General features: G+C 33.5%; 1 protein-coding gene across 1 annotated transcript; it reads right to left on the minus strand.

Annotated features, from left to right (window-relative positions):
- Window positions 1-100: 100 nt before the first annotated feature.
- LOC136042960 (uncharacterized) lies at window positions 101-9,887 on the minus strand. Its single transcript, XM_065727863.1, has 4 exons — window positions 9,725-9,887; window positions 2,441-2,562; window positions 866-1,077; window positions 101-320 (listed from the first exon to the last, which is right to left on the minus strand). Exons 1-4 carry the CDS (start codon window positions 9,885-9,887, stop codon window positions 101-103), a joined length of 717 nt encoding a protein of 238 aa, XP_065583935.1.
- Between the last annotated feature and the right edge of the window lie 2,288 nt (window positions 9,888-12,175).

The raw sequence follows: 12,175 nt of genomic DNA on the forward strand, positions 1-12,175 counted from the left end.
CGATCGGCTCTGTTTATTTGTGGAGGTTCTGTTCTGTTCACTACTTCACTAGTTCACTACTTATACTTTAACACAACACTAACACTATATATGTGGAAGTTCAGTCTGTTTCTGGAACTTCTGGATCGGCATAAACAATTATTTGTTTAATTATAAGTTTAGTTCTATTCTGCGTTTCTGTCTCGGGTTGTTGAACTTGATCGGCTCTGTTTATTTGCGGAAGCTCAGTTCCATTCTGCGTTTCTTTCTCAGTTTGTGGAACTCGATTGGCTCTGTTTATTTGTGGAAGTTCAGTTCTGTTCACTAGTTCACTACTTATACTTTAACACAACACTAACACTATATATGTGGAAGTTCAGTTTGTTTTAGGAACTTCTGGATCGGCTCTGTTTATTTGTGGAAGCTCGGTTTCATTCTGCGTTTCTTTCTCGGTTTGTGGAACTCGATGGGCTCTGTTTATTTGTGGAAGCTCAATTCTGTTCACTACTTCACTAGTTCACTGTTTATACTTTAACACAACACTAACACTAGATTTTTGGAAGTTCAGTCTTTTTTTGGAATTTTTTTTTTTTAAATAAGTGGAATACATAAAAATAAACGCTGAAAAACATTTTCGCAAGGCCGTATCCAGAGGTGGTTTGATAGCTAGAATTCACTCTACTAATTTCACAAGCATTACACAAATTTGATTTTGAGATTTCAAAAAAAAAATAGTGACAAGTCAAGGAAGGTCTCGGCTTACCAGAGATCATTTCTTCAATTGTCTTCATTAAATCTTTGTAGTCAGTGTGTGCCATGTAGAATTCACAAGTGGTGAACTCAGGATCGTGAGTCCTATCTACTCCCTCATTTCTAAATTGCTTGCCTATTTCGTATACCCTTTCCATGCCCCCAATGTCTAGCATTTTTAGGGGCAGTTCTGGAGCAAGTGTTTAATATAGGTGTTTCCACTTCTAAAAATCCGTTTTCATCCAAAAAGTGACGGATGTAAGAAATAATTTGTGACCTGATTTTGAACTTCTCATAGACTTCCTTCTTTAAAATCAAGTCCAGATAACGCTGTTTATAGTGTCTTTCCTAGAATGAAACGACAATTAATGAAAACTAGACCTACGTTGCCTGAGCAGCGTGAAGTGTTTCGGCGACCTTTGTCCTGCTTCACTGAATAAAGTGTTGCAAGAGCAATACTCTGGTTTTGTTTCTTTGGTATCGATTAAACGCTGAAGTTGTCAGCATATCGAAGCTTTTAAAACTTTATGTTCAAAGAATAACGCGATCAGTAATCACTTGATCAAAGGCTATTCCTCAGCGCTGAAAAAACATCAATCACAAAAAAACATCCAAAGGGACTAAATTGACTTTGCAGCCAGTTGAGCTTTATCCTTTTTCAATTGTGGACATCGTGACAGATCAAGACTTGGAAATATATCCTATATAATCTAGTTAGTACTATATAGCTATCTGTGATTTTTCAGAATCAAAATACCATAAATGAAACTCTAGTAATTATTACGAAACTGCCTAATTGTTTCACGTTATCGTTAGTACCCGTTGCTTAAACACTTAATTCTATGTTACAGTGAGTATTGGTACACCAACTAGCAACAGTTACAAATCCTTCAGCACTTTCATTGTTTCACGTTATCATTTGTACCCGTTGCGTAAACACTTAATTCTAGGTTACAGTGAGCATGAGTAGGCTACACCAACTAGCAAAAGTTACAAACTTCACTGAAGATGATTGTACCCTAACAGATGATTGTTACTTACATGTCCCCTGCATGTCTTACCATTGGAAGCTAATTGGCCATCAAATACACCGGAAACAAATAATAGGTACATCAACTAGCCAAAGCTACAAACCCCTTATTGTCGAAGATAATTATGGCCTAACAGCCGACCGTTGCTTACAAGCCTTCTACTTGTCTCACAATTGGTATTGGCCTATTTTTTGGTTTCAGTGTGTATCCTACTACTGAAGTTGTCAACCCCTTGAAACTTTCAAACTAGTGTATCTCATGAAGGAATGTTTGTACCAAAAATGGATGACAAACACTTTGATCAGCTCATCAAGAGCTATCGATTGCCATCGAAGAAGGTTCTATCAGTCTTAATTCAAAAGTTGATTTTTTTCCGTAGGCCAACTTAATTTGTTTTCTGTGGTTATTTCGGTATAGGTAGTAAGATGTGGAATACGGGAGGTCGTGTTGATTTTGGTTGCTTCCGTTGTAACGTTTATGATTCTGTAGAAGTATTGACATTTGAATTTATATTTTGGTTTGGTAGTACCGTTGGTAGAATTTGATGATAATTCTATATTTTCTATGCCCTTTATCTTTTGTGGTATTTTATTTGTTCGTGCAGCAAGGCCAGATTCAATTTTGGTTGTTTGGGTTTCAGTAGGAGCGTTTTCTTGTGTGTTTAGAGGAATGTCTGTTACATCTTTTGTTTTAACTTCTGTTGGCTTTACTTCAGAGAAATTTATTTCTTCTTGTACGGGTTTCTTCTCAGCCGTGTTAGTTGGTTTTGGTTTATTCCATAGTTCTTTGAAGAAATTCCACACTGTGGGCAATTCGTTTAATAATGCATATTGTCCATCATAAAATTTTCTTTGTTCTAAGTTGTGTCTTAATTGGTTTAATTATGTTTTGATTCTCTTTATTGGTCTCTGGGTTTTGATTTTCATTAATTGATCTCTTTTTTCTTTTTTCAATGGCTTTTCCGAGTCTTATAGCTTTATCTTTAGTTTTGGGTCTCTTTATTGGTATCTGGGTTTTGGTTTTCATTAATTGATCTGTTTTTTCAATGGCTTTTCCGAGTCCTATAGCTTTATCAATTTCGGCCATTTTTGAATCAAAATCATCAACTATTTTCTTTATTTTGATTTTGGGATAGGTAGGTGATGGTATATCTTTCTTTTTTTATGGTTGCTTTTGCCTGCCTGTAGTCCCTTGTCTGATTTTAAGAATTGAAAAATTGATTCTTTCAGGTCATATGTATTTTTCTCCAGTCTTATAGCTTGTTGGAATAATGTTTCAAATGGTTTAGGGTCTAGCTTCATAAATATTTTCTAAGCGTTGTTACTAGTTAGAAGTGAATTTTCGTGTTTGAATATTATCCCATGTTTTACGATATCCTGTGTATGGGCACTTATACACATGGTCATCAAAAATGTTAAGATCATCATTTCTTAGCTGTAATTAACATTTACTAAATTATTTTTTGAATCAATATGGTAGAGAAAAAAAATGAATTGCGTGACAATGAGATTGATTAAACAGTATTTGAATTTCTGAGCATAGATTAATCTGAAGGGCTAATAACCTTATAGTTTAATTACCAACAAATAATGTTAAAATAGTTAGTTTAAAAATATCTACAAATATCAATTGGGGCTGAGAACGGAAGTGATCATTTTTCGTAAAATCAATCAACAATCACGCACTTCGTGGTAACGAACTGTAATAAGGAGCGACCCGGCTCAATAGTAACGAAACTCTTAAAAACGGAATTTTTATGCTAAAAGATACAGTAAAAGAATTGAATTTTCAATCTAATTCTAAATATATAAGTTTCATTAAATTTTTTCTTTGTCTTCAAAAGTTACGATGTGAAAACGTGCCTAATTTTGGAAAATAGGGGGAAACATTCCCTAAAAGTCTTAGAATCTTAACGAAAATCACACCATCGCATTCGGCGTATCAGAGAACCATATAGCAAAAATTTCAAGCTCCTATCTACAAAAATGTGGAATTTATTGCCAGAAGACTAATCACGGGTGCGGGTTTTATAAGATAAGACAATAATACTTTAAGGGTGTAGTACTAGGTATTTTAATATGTATTTGTCAACAAATTAAATAAACAACTTGAGACTTACTAATAATTTATTAGTGATTTTCTTGAAAAAAAAATTTTTTATGCCCGGGATGGGGTTAACTCAAGACCTATTATATGTTCATTACTCGCTACTAAAAGAGAGCTTAGGGGGAGATGGATAGACACTGGTAACATTTACGTTAAAATTATTTTATTGTTTATAAAAATACCTGGATATTGAAGAAAGTAATAGCATTTGCGTCTTGGGAGAATCGCCGTTGAATTTCTTCATGATTTTAAACAATTAAGAACGAAAACTATCTAAAATTTTGCTAACCCAGAGGAAATTCCTCTAACACCACATATCTGATAAAAGTATGAAATAATTTATTTGTTTGTTATGGCCTAAAGCTTATATTACTGATTATGTAGGTGTAATAGAAGGGTTGGCCTATTTTATTATCAGAGTTTTTATTTATGGTTCAAAATTGAATTTGGTTAAAATCCAATTATAGACTGGTTAATATAGTCTGGAGCTTAAGATGAGGGATTTTTATTACATAATAAGATTATAAGGCCTAGTAACTATATCTCAAAGATCACAGCTTTCTTGGTATGCACTTAGGGAAATAATTATAGTTATGCCAAAACTGGCACAAATTGGATAAGGGTATCATATTGAGGTATAAGGGTTTGACTTCCGACAAGTTGGTGTTCTTTTGTTCTTGAACTCCTTTCAGCTCAAAATTAAGTAGCCTAATTCGTAAAAAAATATATAAAAAACTAAGAAAAAACTTTTGACCTGTAATTTAAATTTAGTCGAATTTTAGCCTAATTTAAATGATAAGTCGTAGGTTATTAGTCTCTTTGTATATATAAGCTTGTATTGTCTCATAATTAAGAAGAGATTGTATCATAATCGTTTAAGAAAAGTTAAATTATTAGATTAAAAATTTCGAAAAATTTTTCACAACTTTCCCCTTTTTTTCTTTTAAAAAAAATATTTGTTATAAATTACACTTTCCAAGCCGAGTTTTAGACAAAGAGTTATGTAAACCACCCTGGCTTCTAAAATTTGGCAGGCGAAGAAAAATTATATATATATATATATATATATATATATATATAGATAAATATACATACATATATATTAAGCGTGTTGTTCAATATAGACTACAGTTTAGAATATTAGCATTTTTGTTTCATTTAGGTTTCCTAAAAACAATTTTGGCATATAACCTTAAGGGGGATTTTGTTTTAGGCACTCAGGAAAGTGGTGTTGATTTAATAATATAGTGGAAATATTCTTTTGCCAATGAATTAAGTTCTTTAGGCTATTTATTTTTAAATGATAAAACTGTATTTCTTGAAATAGCATATAAATTATGCTAAATTATAGCATATAAAAATTTTACGTCGGTTTAACTTCGAACCATAAGTCATGCTTCCTTTAATAAGACTTTTGCTAATGAGGTCTGCTATTACGGGGTAATACCTACAGGTGTTTTCCCATGTAACACGCGGGACAGGATGTCGAATGTTTTAGGTAGGAATGCATTTTAATGCAATTATTTAGTTTGTTGAGGCCTTATCTTACAAGGAAGAAAGTTATAAAAGATCTTTTTTTTGAAATTTCTTTAGGTATAATCTGAACATTACAAATGTTTATTATGCCAAAGTTTACGACCTGTCATTTTGGCTCATAAATAACGTTTCTTTTGACTTTTTAGATCCTTATAATTGGAAGGTTTATTTGACTACATTTGGGGGAACGTACGAAAATGTCCTTTTCTTTGTTTTTGAACTGATTGCTATTTAGATTATACACAATGTATTAAATTGTAAGCTGATATATGCAGTTTCTTTAATAGGGTAAGGCTAATTGTGATCTTAGTCTTAAGGGCTCAACTTTTTTGGGATTTGTGTTATTTCTGTAAGTTCTTTTCTTATTTGTTCCTTGTTCGGTTGTTAAGTTGGAAACACCATATTTTGTTTAGTTAAGCGTGGTACATAAATATATTTCGTGAACAAAATGCTTACCAATTATAGTTACTGTTTACTGTTTACCAATATAAATAACAAAAAATTTCACCTAAAATAGCTTAATAAGTCGATGAAAATTTAAAAAAAATTTATTTTAAGTCTTTGGAGTAATAAAACCAAAAAAAAAACAACAAAAGACAAAAAAATCATCAAAACGGGTGCGGTTTTCCAGAAAATAGTTCAGTGAAATAGATAATGAAAATTAAAACAACTGTCACAAATACTAGCATTGCCACTGTTCTTGAAGGCCAAGGCTTTGGGCACAGACATTAATATATTTCGTGAACAAAATGCTTACCAATTATAGTTACTGTTTACTGTTTACCAATATAAATAACAAAAAATTTCACCTAAAATAGCTTAATAAGTCTCCTACCAAAATGCATTTTAATGCAATTATTTAGTTTGTTGAGGCCTTATCTTACAAGGAAGAAAGTTATAAAAGATGTTTTACTTTTTTTGCTGCAACGAGTCGTTATTAATAGCAGTAGCAATAGTACTAATACCCCACCAGTATAGACATCCCACCGAAAATACACAGTGTATTAAAACTAATCAAAAACATTTAAAACAAAATAGAGGTTTTATTAATGACAAAATCATAACTTTACTTGTATAATTTCAAGTTACTGGTTACTGTTTACCAATTATAGTTACTGTTACTGTATATTTATAGTTTACAGATTCTTTACTTTTTCAAGTCGATTGGGAAAAAAAATAAAAAATATTATTGCCCAGTTTTGGAATAGAACAAATTTCGTTCTTTATACCCGGTAGGCAGGCCCTACTCATAAATATTGATGACCACCAACAGCACAACAGCACTTGAAACCAAGAAGTACCTGGGTGACAGACGCAGAGTTGCCAACTGGATACTTTTAAAGTCAAAACGAGACATTCCCATGTGCCTAGACTTAATGGCATAAAAAGGAAAAAAGTGACACATATTAGAAATTTAGAATATAAGACGGCAAAACAAAACAAATTGTGTAAATTTTAGACATAAACGAATCAGTTCCCAACTTTTCATTGTGTAAAAAAAAACGTTATTCTTCACTAAAGCTGTGAATTTTCTCGATATTTTATTTTTTAACATCCTGATTTTGTCAGAAATGTCGTAAGCAAGGAATTATCTTTAATGTAAGGGATATACATATTTATATGAGTTTCATGCTTATACAACTAAGTCATTTCGCATGAATGCTTATATGTATTTTTTTCGTTTTCATCGCATTTGATGTGAACCGGCCGCTTTGAAAGATGTTTTCGGTTATAACAGGCAAAAAACTAATCTCTAGTTTTAGACATTTCAAGATTGAAACATTTTAGTCCAAAATGACATATTTTAAGATGCTCAGGGGTCTTAAGAAAACCTGTAAAAATGCAAAAAAAAAATCTGGATTAACAATGCAATACGAAAAGAATGTACCACTCATTCAATTAGCTAAGGCTATGCTTGGCAGAAATGGGCTTCTTTCTTAAGAAAACACATAAAATATAAAAAATTCGGAATATTTTGTGATTAACAATGTAATACGAAAAGATTGCAGAATTAATACCTTAGGCTAAGCTTGGCAAAAATGAGGTTCTTTTTTGAGAAACCTTCATCCATTGAAGCACTGTAGAACCGGTTTTTTCCATCTTAGCGAAAGACAACACAAAGACAAGTGACGTAATAGAGGGGTACATATATATAATTTGGGCCATATATTTGCATGTTAGGGGAGGTAGGTGTAAGTATTTGGTCAGTGTGAACTTGTCAATGCCAGCAGATATCTTAAATTTTTCGACATCTTCTTTATGTGCCCCAACCCCCCACTTATCTGGTTTTTCTTCTTTATCATCTGGATTTGGCCTAGCATCAACAGGGCGAGGCCTAGCTCTTGGTTGATCTTAATTAGTAGTTCAATTTCTCATTGATACAAATAAACAGGTTAGACAGGCTTTGTATGAATAAGCCTGAGTTAGAGTCTGCGCGTCAGAGTCTGGACTCTTTCCAACATGAATTATGTGGTTGGGAATCATCTTGTCTGACTTAGTACATTTTGGATTGTAGTCAGTGAATGTAGAATGATTTTACTTTTTTAGATGTGAGTTTCTGTTTTGTTTTCTGCTTCAGAGCATTGAAAGTTCTGCTTCAGAGAAACGCATTTTTGGTTCATAGTCAACAGACTGATATTGGGGATAAAGTTTATACTAACGGACTCTTCTGGCTGCTAAGAAATAATATTACCCCTGTAGTAAAAATTGGATCCAGAATCCAAATTCAACATTCATATGTGTCTGAAATGAACTTACCCCCACCCCTATATATACAAATTCAGAGTATGTACTTGCACAATAAGGGGGATATGGGTAAAGTTCAGGCGTACCTCTATAGTCAGAATTGCATCCTGAATCCAGATTTAACATTCATTTAGGCTACATCGGAAATGAACTTCACCCCTACGTTATATATATATATATATATATATATATATATATATATATATATATATATATATATATATATATATATATATATATATATATATATATATATATACCAATTCAGGGTATATTCTAATTCAGAGTATATATTTTCACATTAGGAGTGGGGTTGGGGGAATTTTAAAAAGATATTAACCTACAAAAGGAACTCGAGAATGAAGCATATTAGGAAACCAAGTGTTACTTCTTAATATGCTTAAGAATTTTAGTTCAATACATTCGAAGGTGCTTCCCCTATACTTCAGCCTAACCTGTTCCGTTCCGAGAGGGATAGGGCTACTGGGCAGTAGATCCAAGTGCCATGTCTTAGAAGGCGTCGCGGTGGGAATATTGACCATTTTCATCTAAATTTTCACTTTAATTTTGTTTCTTATTTTTGAGTTGGGAAGCAAGGGGAGGGGGCTATAATTAACTTTTCTCCAGACACCATCAACCACAGGACCGGCTCTTCCCCCCTCTGTTTCCTAATGTGCATACATTTAGTATGAAGTATTGCCTTGGTCATTCCCTAGAAGAGTGGTTCTCAAACTTATGTAGACACTACCTTTTTTACCCCAATAGAAACAGGATACCCCAATAGTTCGTGAAAATGTGCAATACAAAGCATAATCCTTGGGCGAGTATCGCCAATGCAACACAGCCTGGGTTTTTAAGGTGTTGACTGATCAGGCCAGACAAAGCAAAATACACCCCTTCTCCAAGGATTTACTGAACTGTCAATCCAACATAGTGCCTCGCTCTGAAGGATCCAATGAAATGGCATCCTTGACAAATTTGACAGTTTTCAATTTACATTTGAAGTTGTCAATTTACATTACTATTTACATTTGAATACTAAGCATTTATATACTAATTATTTGTTTATTTTGCTAAATTTAGCTCTATTCTATGTTTCTGTCTCGGTTTGTTGAACTTGATCAGCTCTGTTTATTTGTGGAAGCTCAGTTTCATTCTGCGTTTCTTTCTCAGTTTTTGGAACTCGATCGGCTCTGTTTATTTGTGGAGGTTCTGTTCTGTTCACTACTTCACTAGTTCACTACTTATTCTGCGTTTCTTTCTCGGTTTGTGGAACTCGATGGGCTCTGTTTATTTGTGGAAGCTCAATTCTGTTCACTACTTCACTAGTTCACTGTTTATACTTTAACACAACACTAACACTAGATTTGTGGAAGTTCAGTCTTTTTTTGGAATTTTTTTTTTTAAATAAGTGGAATACATAAAAATTAACGCTGAAAAACATTTTCGCAAGGCCGTATCCAGAGGTGGTTTGATAGCTAGAATTCACTCTACTAATTTCACAAGCATTACACAAATTTGATTTTGAGATTTCAAAAAAAAAAAATAGTGACAAGTCAAGGAAGGTCTCGGCTTACCAGAGATCATTTCTTCAATTGTCTTCATTAAATCTTTGTAGTCAGTGTGTGCCATGTAGAATTCACAAGTGGTGAACTCAGGATCGTGAGTCCTATCTACTCCCTCATTTCTAAATTGCTTGCCTATTTCGTATACCCTTTCCATGCCCCCAATGTCTAGCATTTTTAGGGGCAGTTCTGGAGCAAGTGTTTAATATAGGTGTTTCCACTTCTAAAAATCCGTTTTCATCCAAAAAGTGACGGATGTAAGAAATAATTTGTGACCTGATTTTGAACTTCTCATAGACTTCCTTCTTTAAAATCAAGTCCAGATAACGCTGTTTATAGTGTCTTTCCTAGAATGAAACGACAATTAATGAAAACTAGACCTACGTTGCCTGAGCAGCGTGAAGTGTTTCGGCGACCTTTGTCCTGCTTCACTGAATAAAGTGTTGCAAGAGCAATACTCTGGTTTTGTTTCTTTGGTATCGATTAAACGCTGAAGTTGTCAGCATATCGAAGCTTTTAAAACTTTATGTTCAAAGAATAACGCGATCAGTAATCACTTGATCAAAGGCTATTCCCCAGCGCTGAAAAAACATCCAAAGGGACTAAATTGACTTTGCAGCCAGTTGAGCTTGATCCTTTTTCAATTGTGGACATCGTGACAGATCAAGCTTGGAAATATATCCTATATAATCTAGTTAGTACTATATAGCTATCTGTGATTTTTCAGAATCAAAATACCATAAATGAAACTCTAGTAATTATTACGAAACTGCCTAATTGTTTCACGTTATCGTTAGTACCCGTTGCTTAAACACTTAATTCTATGTTACAGTGAGTATTGGTACACCAACTAGCAACAGTTACAAATCCTTCAGCACTTTCATTGTTTCACGTTATCATTTGTACCCGTTGCGTAAACACTTAATTCTAGGTTACAGTGAGCATGAGTAGGCTACACCAACTAGCAAAAGTTACAAACTTCACTGAAGATGATTGTACCCTAACAGATGATTGTTACTTACAAGTCCCCTGCATGTCTTACCATTGGAACCTAATTGGCCATCAAATACACCGGAAACAAATAATAGGTACATCAACTAGCCAAAGCTACAAACCCCTTATTGTCGAAGATAATTATGGCCTAACAGCCGACCGTTGCTTACAAGCCTTCTACTTGTCTCACAATTGGTATTGGCCTATTTTTTGGTTTCAGTGTGTATCCTACTACTGAAGTTGTCAACCCCTTGAAACTTTCAAACTAGTGTATCTCATGAAGGAATGTTTGTACCAAAAATGGATGACAAACACTTTGATCAGCTCATCAAGAGCTATCGATTGCCATCGAAGAAGGTTCTATCAGTCTTAATTCAAAAGTTGATTTTTTTCCATAGGCCAACTTAATTTGTTTGCTGTGGTTATTTCGGTATAGGTAGTAAGATGTGGAATACGGGAGGTCGTGTTGATTTTGGTTGCTTCCGTTGTAACGTTTATGATTCTGTAGAAGTATTGACATTTGAATTTATATTTTGGTTTGGTAGTACCGTTGGTAGAATTTGATGATAATTCTATATTTTCTATGCCCTTTATCTTTTGTGGTATTTTATTTGTTCGTGCAGCAAGGCCAGATTCAATTTTGGTTGTTTGGGTTTCAGTAGGAGCGTTTTCTTGTGTGTTTAGAGGAATGTCTGTTACATCTTTTGTTTTAACTTCTGTTGGCTTTACTTCAGAGAAATTTATTTCTTCTTGTACGGGTTTCTTCTCAGCCGTGTTAGTTGGTTTTGGTTTATTCCATAGTTCTTTGAAGAAATTCCACACTGTGGGCAATTCGTTTAATAATGCATATTGTCCATCATAAAATTTTCTTTGTTCTAAGTTGTGTCTTAATTGGTTTAATTATGTTTTGATTCTCTTTATTGGTCTCTGGGTTTTGATTTTCATTAATTGATTTCTTTATTCAATGGCTTTTCCGAGTCTTATAGCTTTATCTTTAGTTTTGGGTCTCTTTATTGGTATCTGGGTTTTGGTTTTCATTAATTGATCTGTTTTTTCAATGGCTTTTCCGAGTCCTATAGCTTTATCAATTTCGGCCATTTTTGAATCAAAATCATCAACTATTTTCTTTATTTTGATTTTGGGATAGGTAGGTGATGGTATATCTTTCTTTTTTTATGGTTGCTTTTGCCTGCCTGTAGTCCCTTGTCTGATTTTAAGAACTGAAAAATTGATTCTTTCAGGTCATATGTATTTTTCTCCAGTCTTATAGCTTGTTGGAATAATGTTTCTAATGGTTTAGGGTCTAGCTTCATAAATATTTTCTAAGCGTTGTTACTAGTTAGAAGTGAATTTTCGTGTTTGAATATTATCCCATGTTTTACGATATCCTGTGTATGGGCACTTATACACATGGTCATCAAAAATGTTAAGATCATCATTTCTTAGCTGTAATTAACATTTACTAAATTA

The sequence above is a fragment of the Artemia franciscana genome, unplaced genomic scaffold (genome assembly GCF_032884065.1).
Source record: "Artemia franciscana unplaced genomic scaffold, ASM3288406v1 Scaffold_2545, whole genome shotgun sequence".
Classification (NCBI taxonomy): Eukaryota; Metazoa; Arthropoda; class Branchiopoda; order Anostraca; family Artemiidae; genus Artemia; species Artemia franciscana.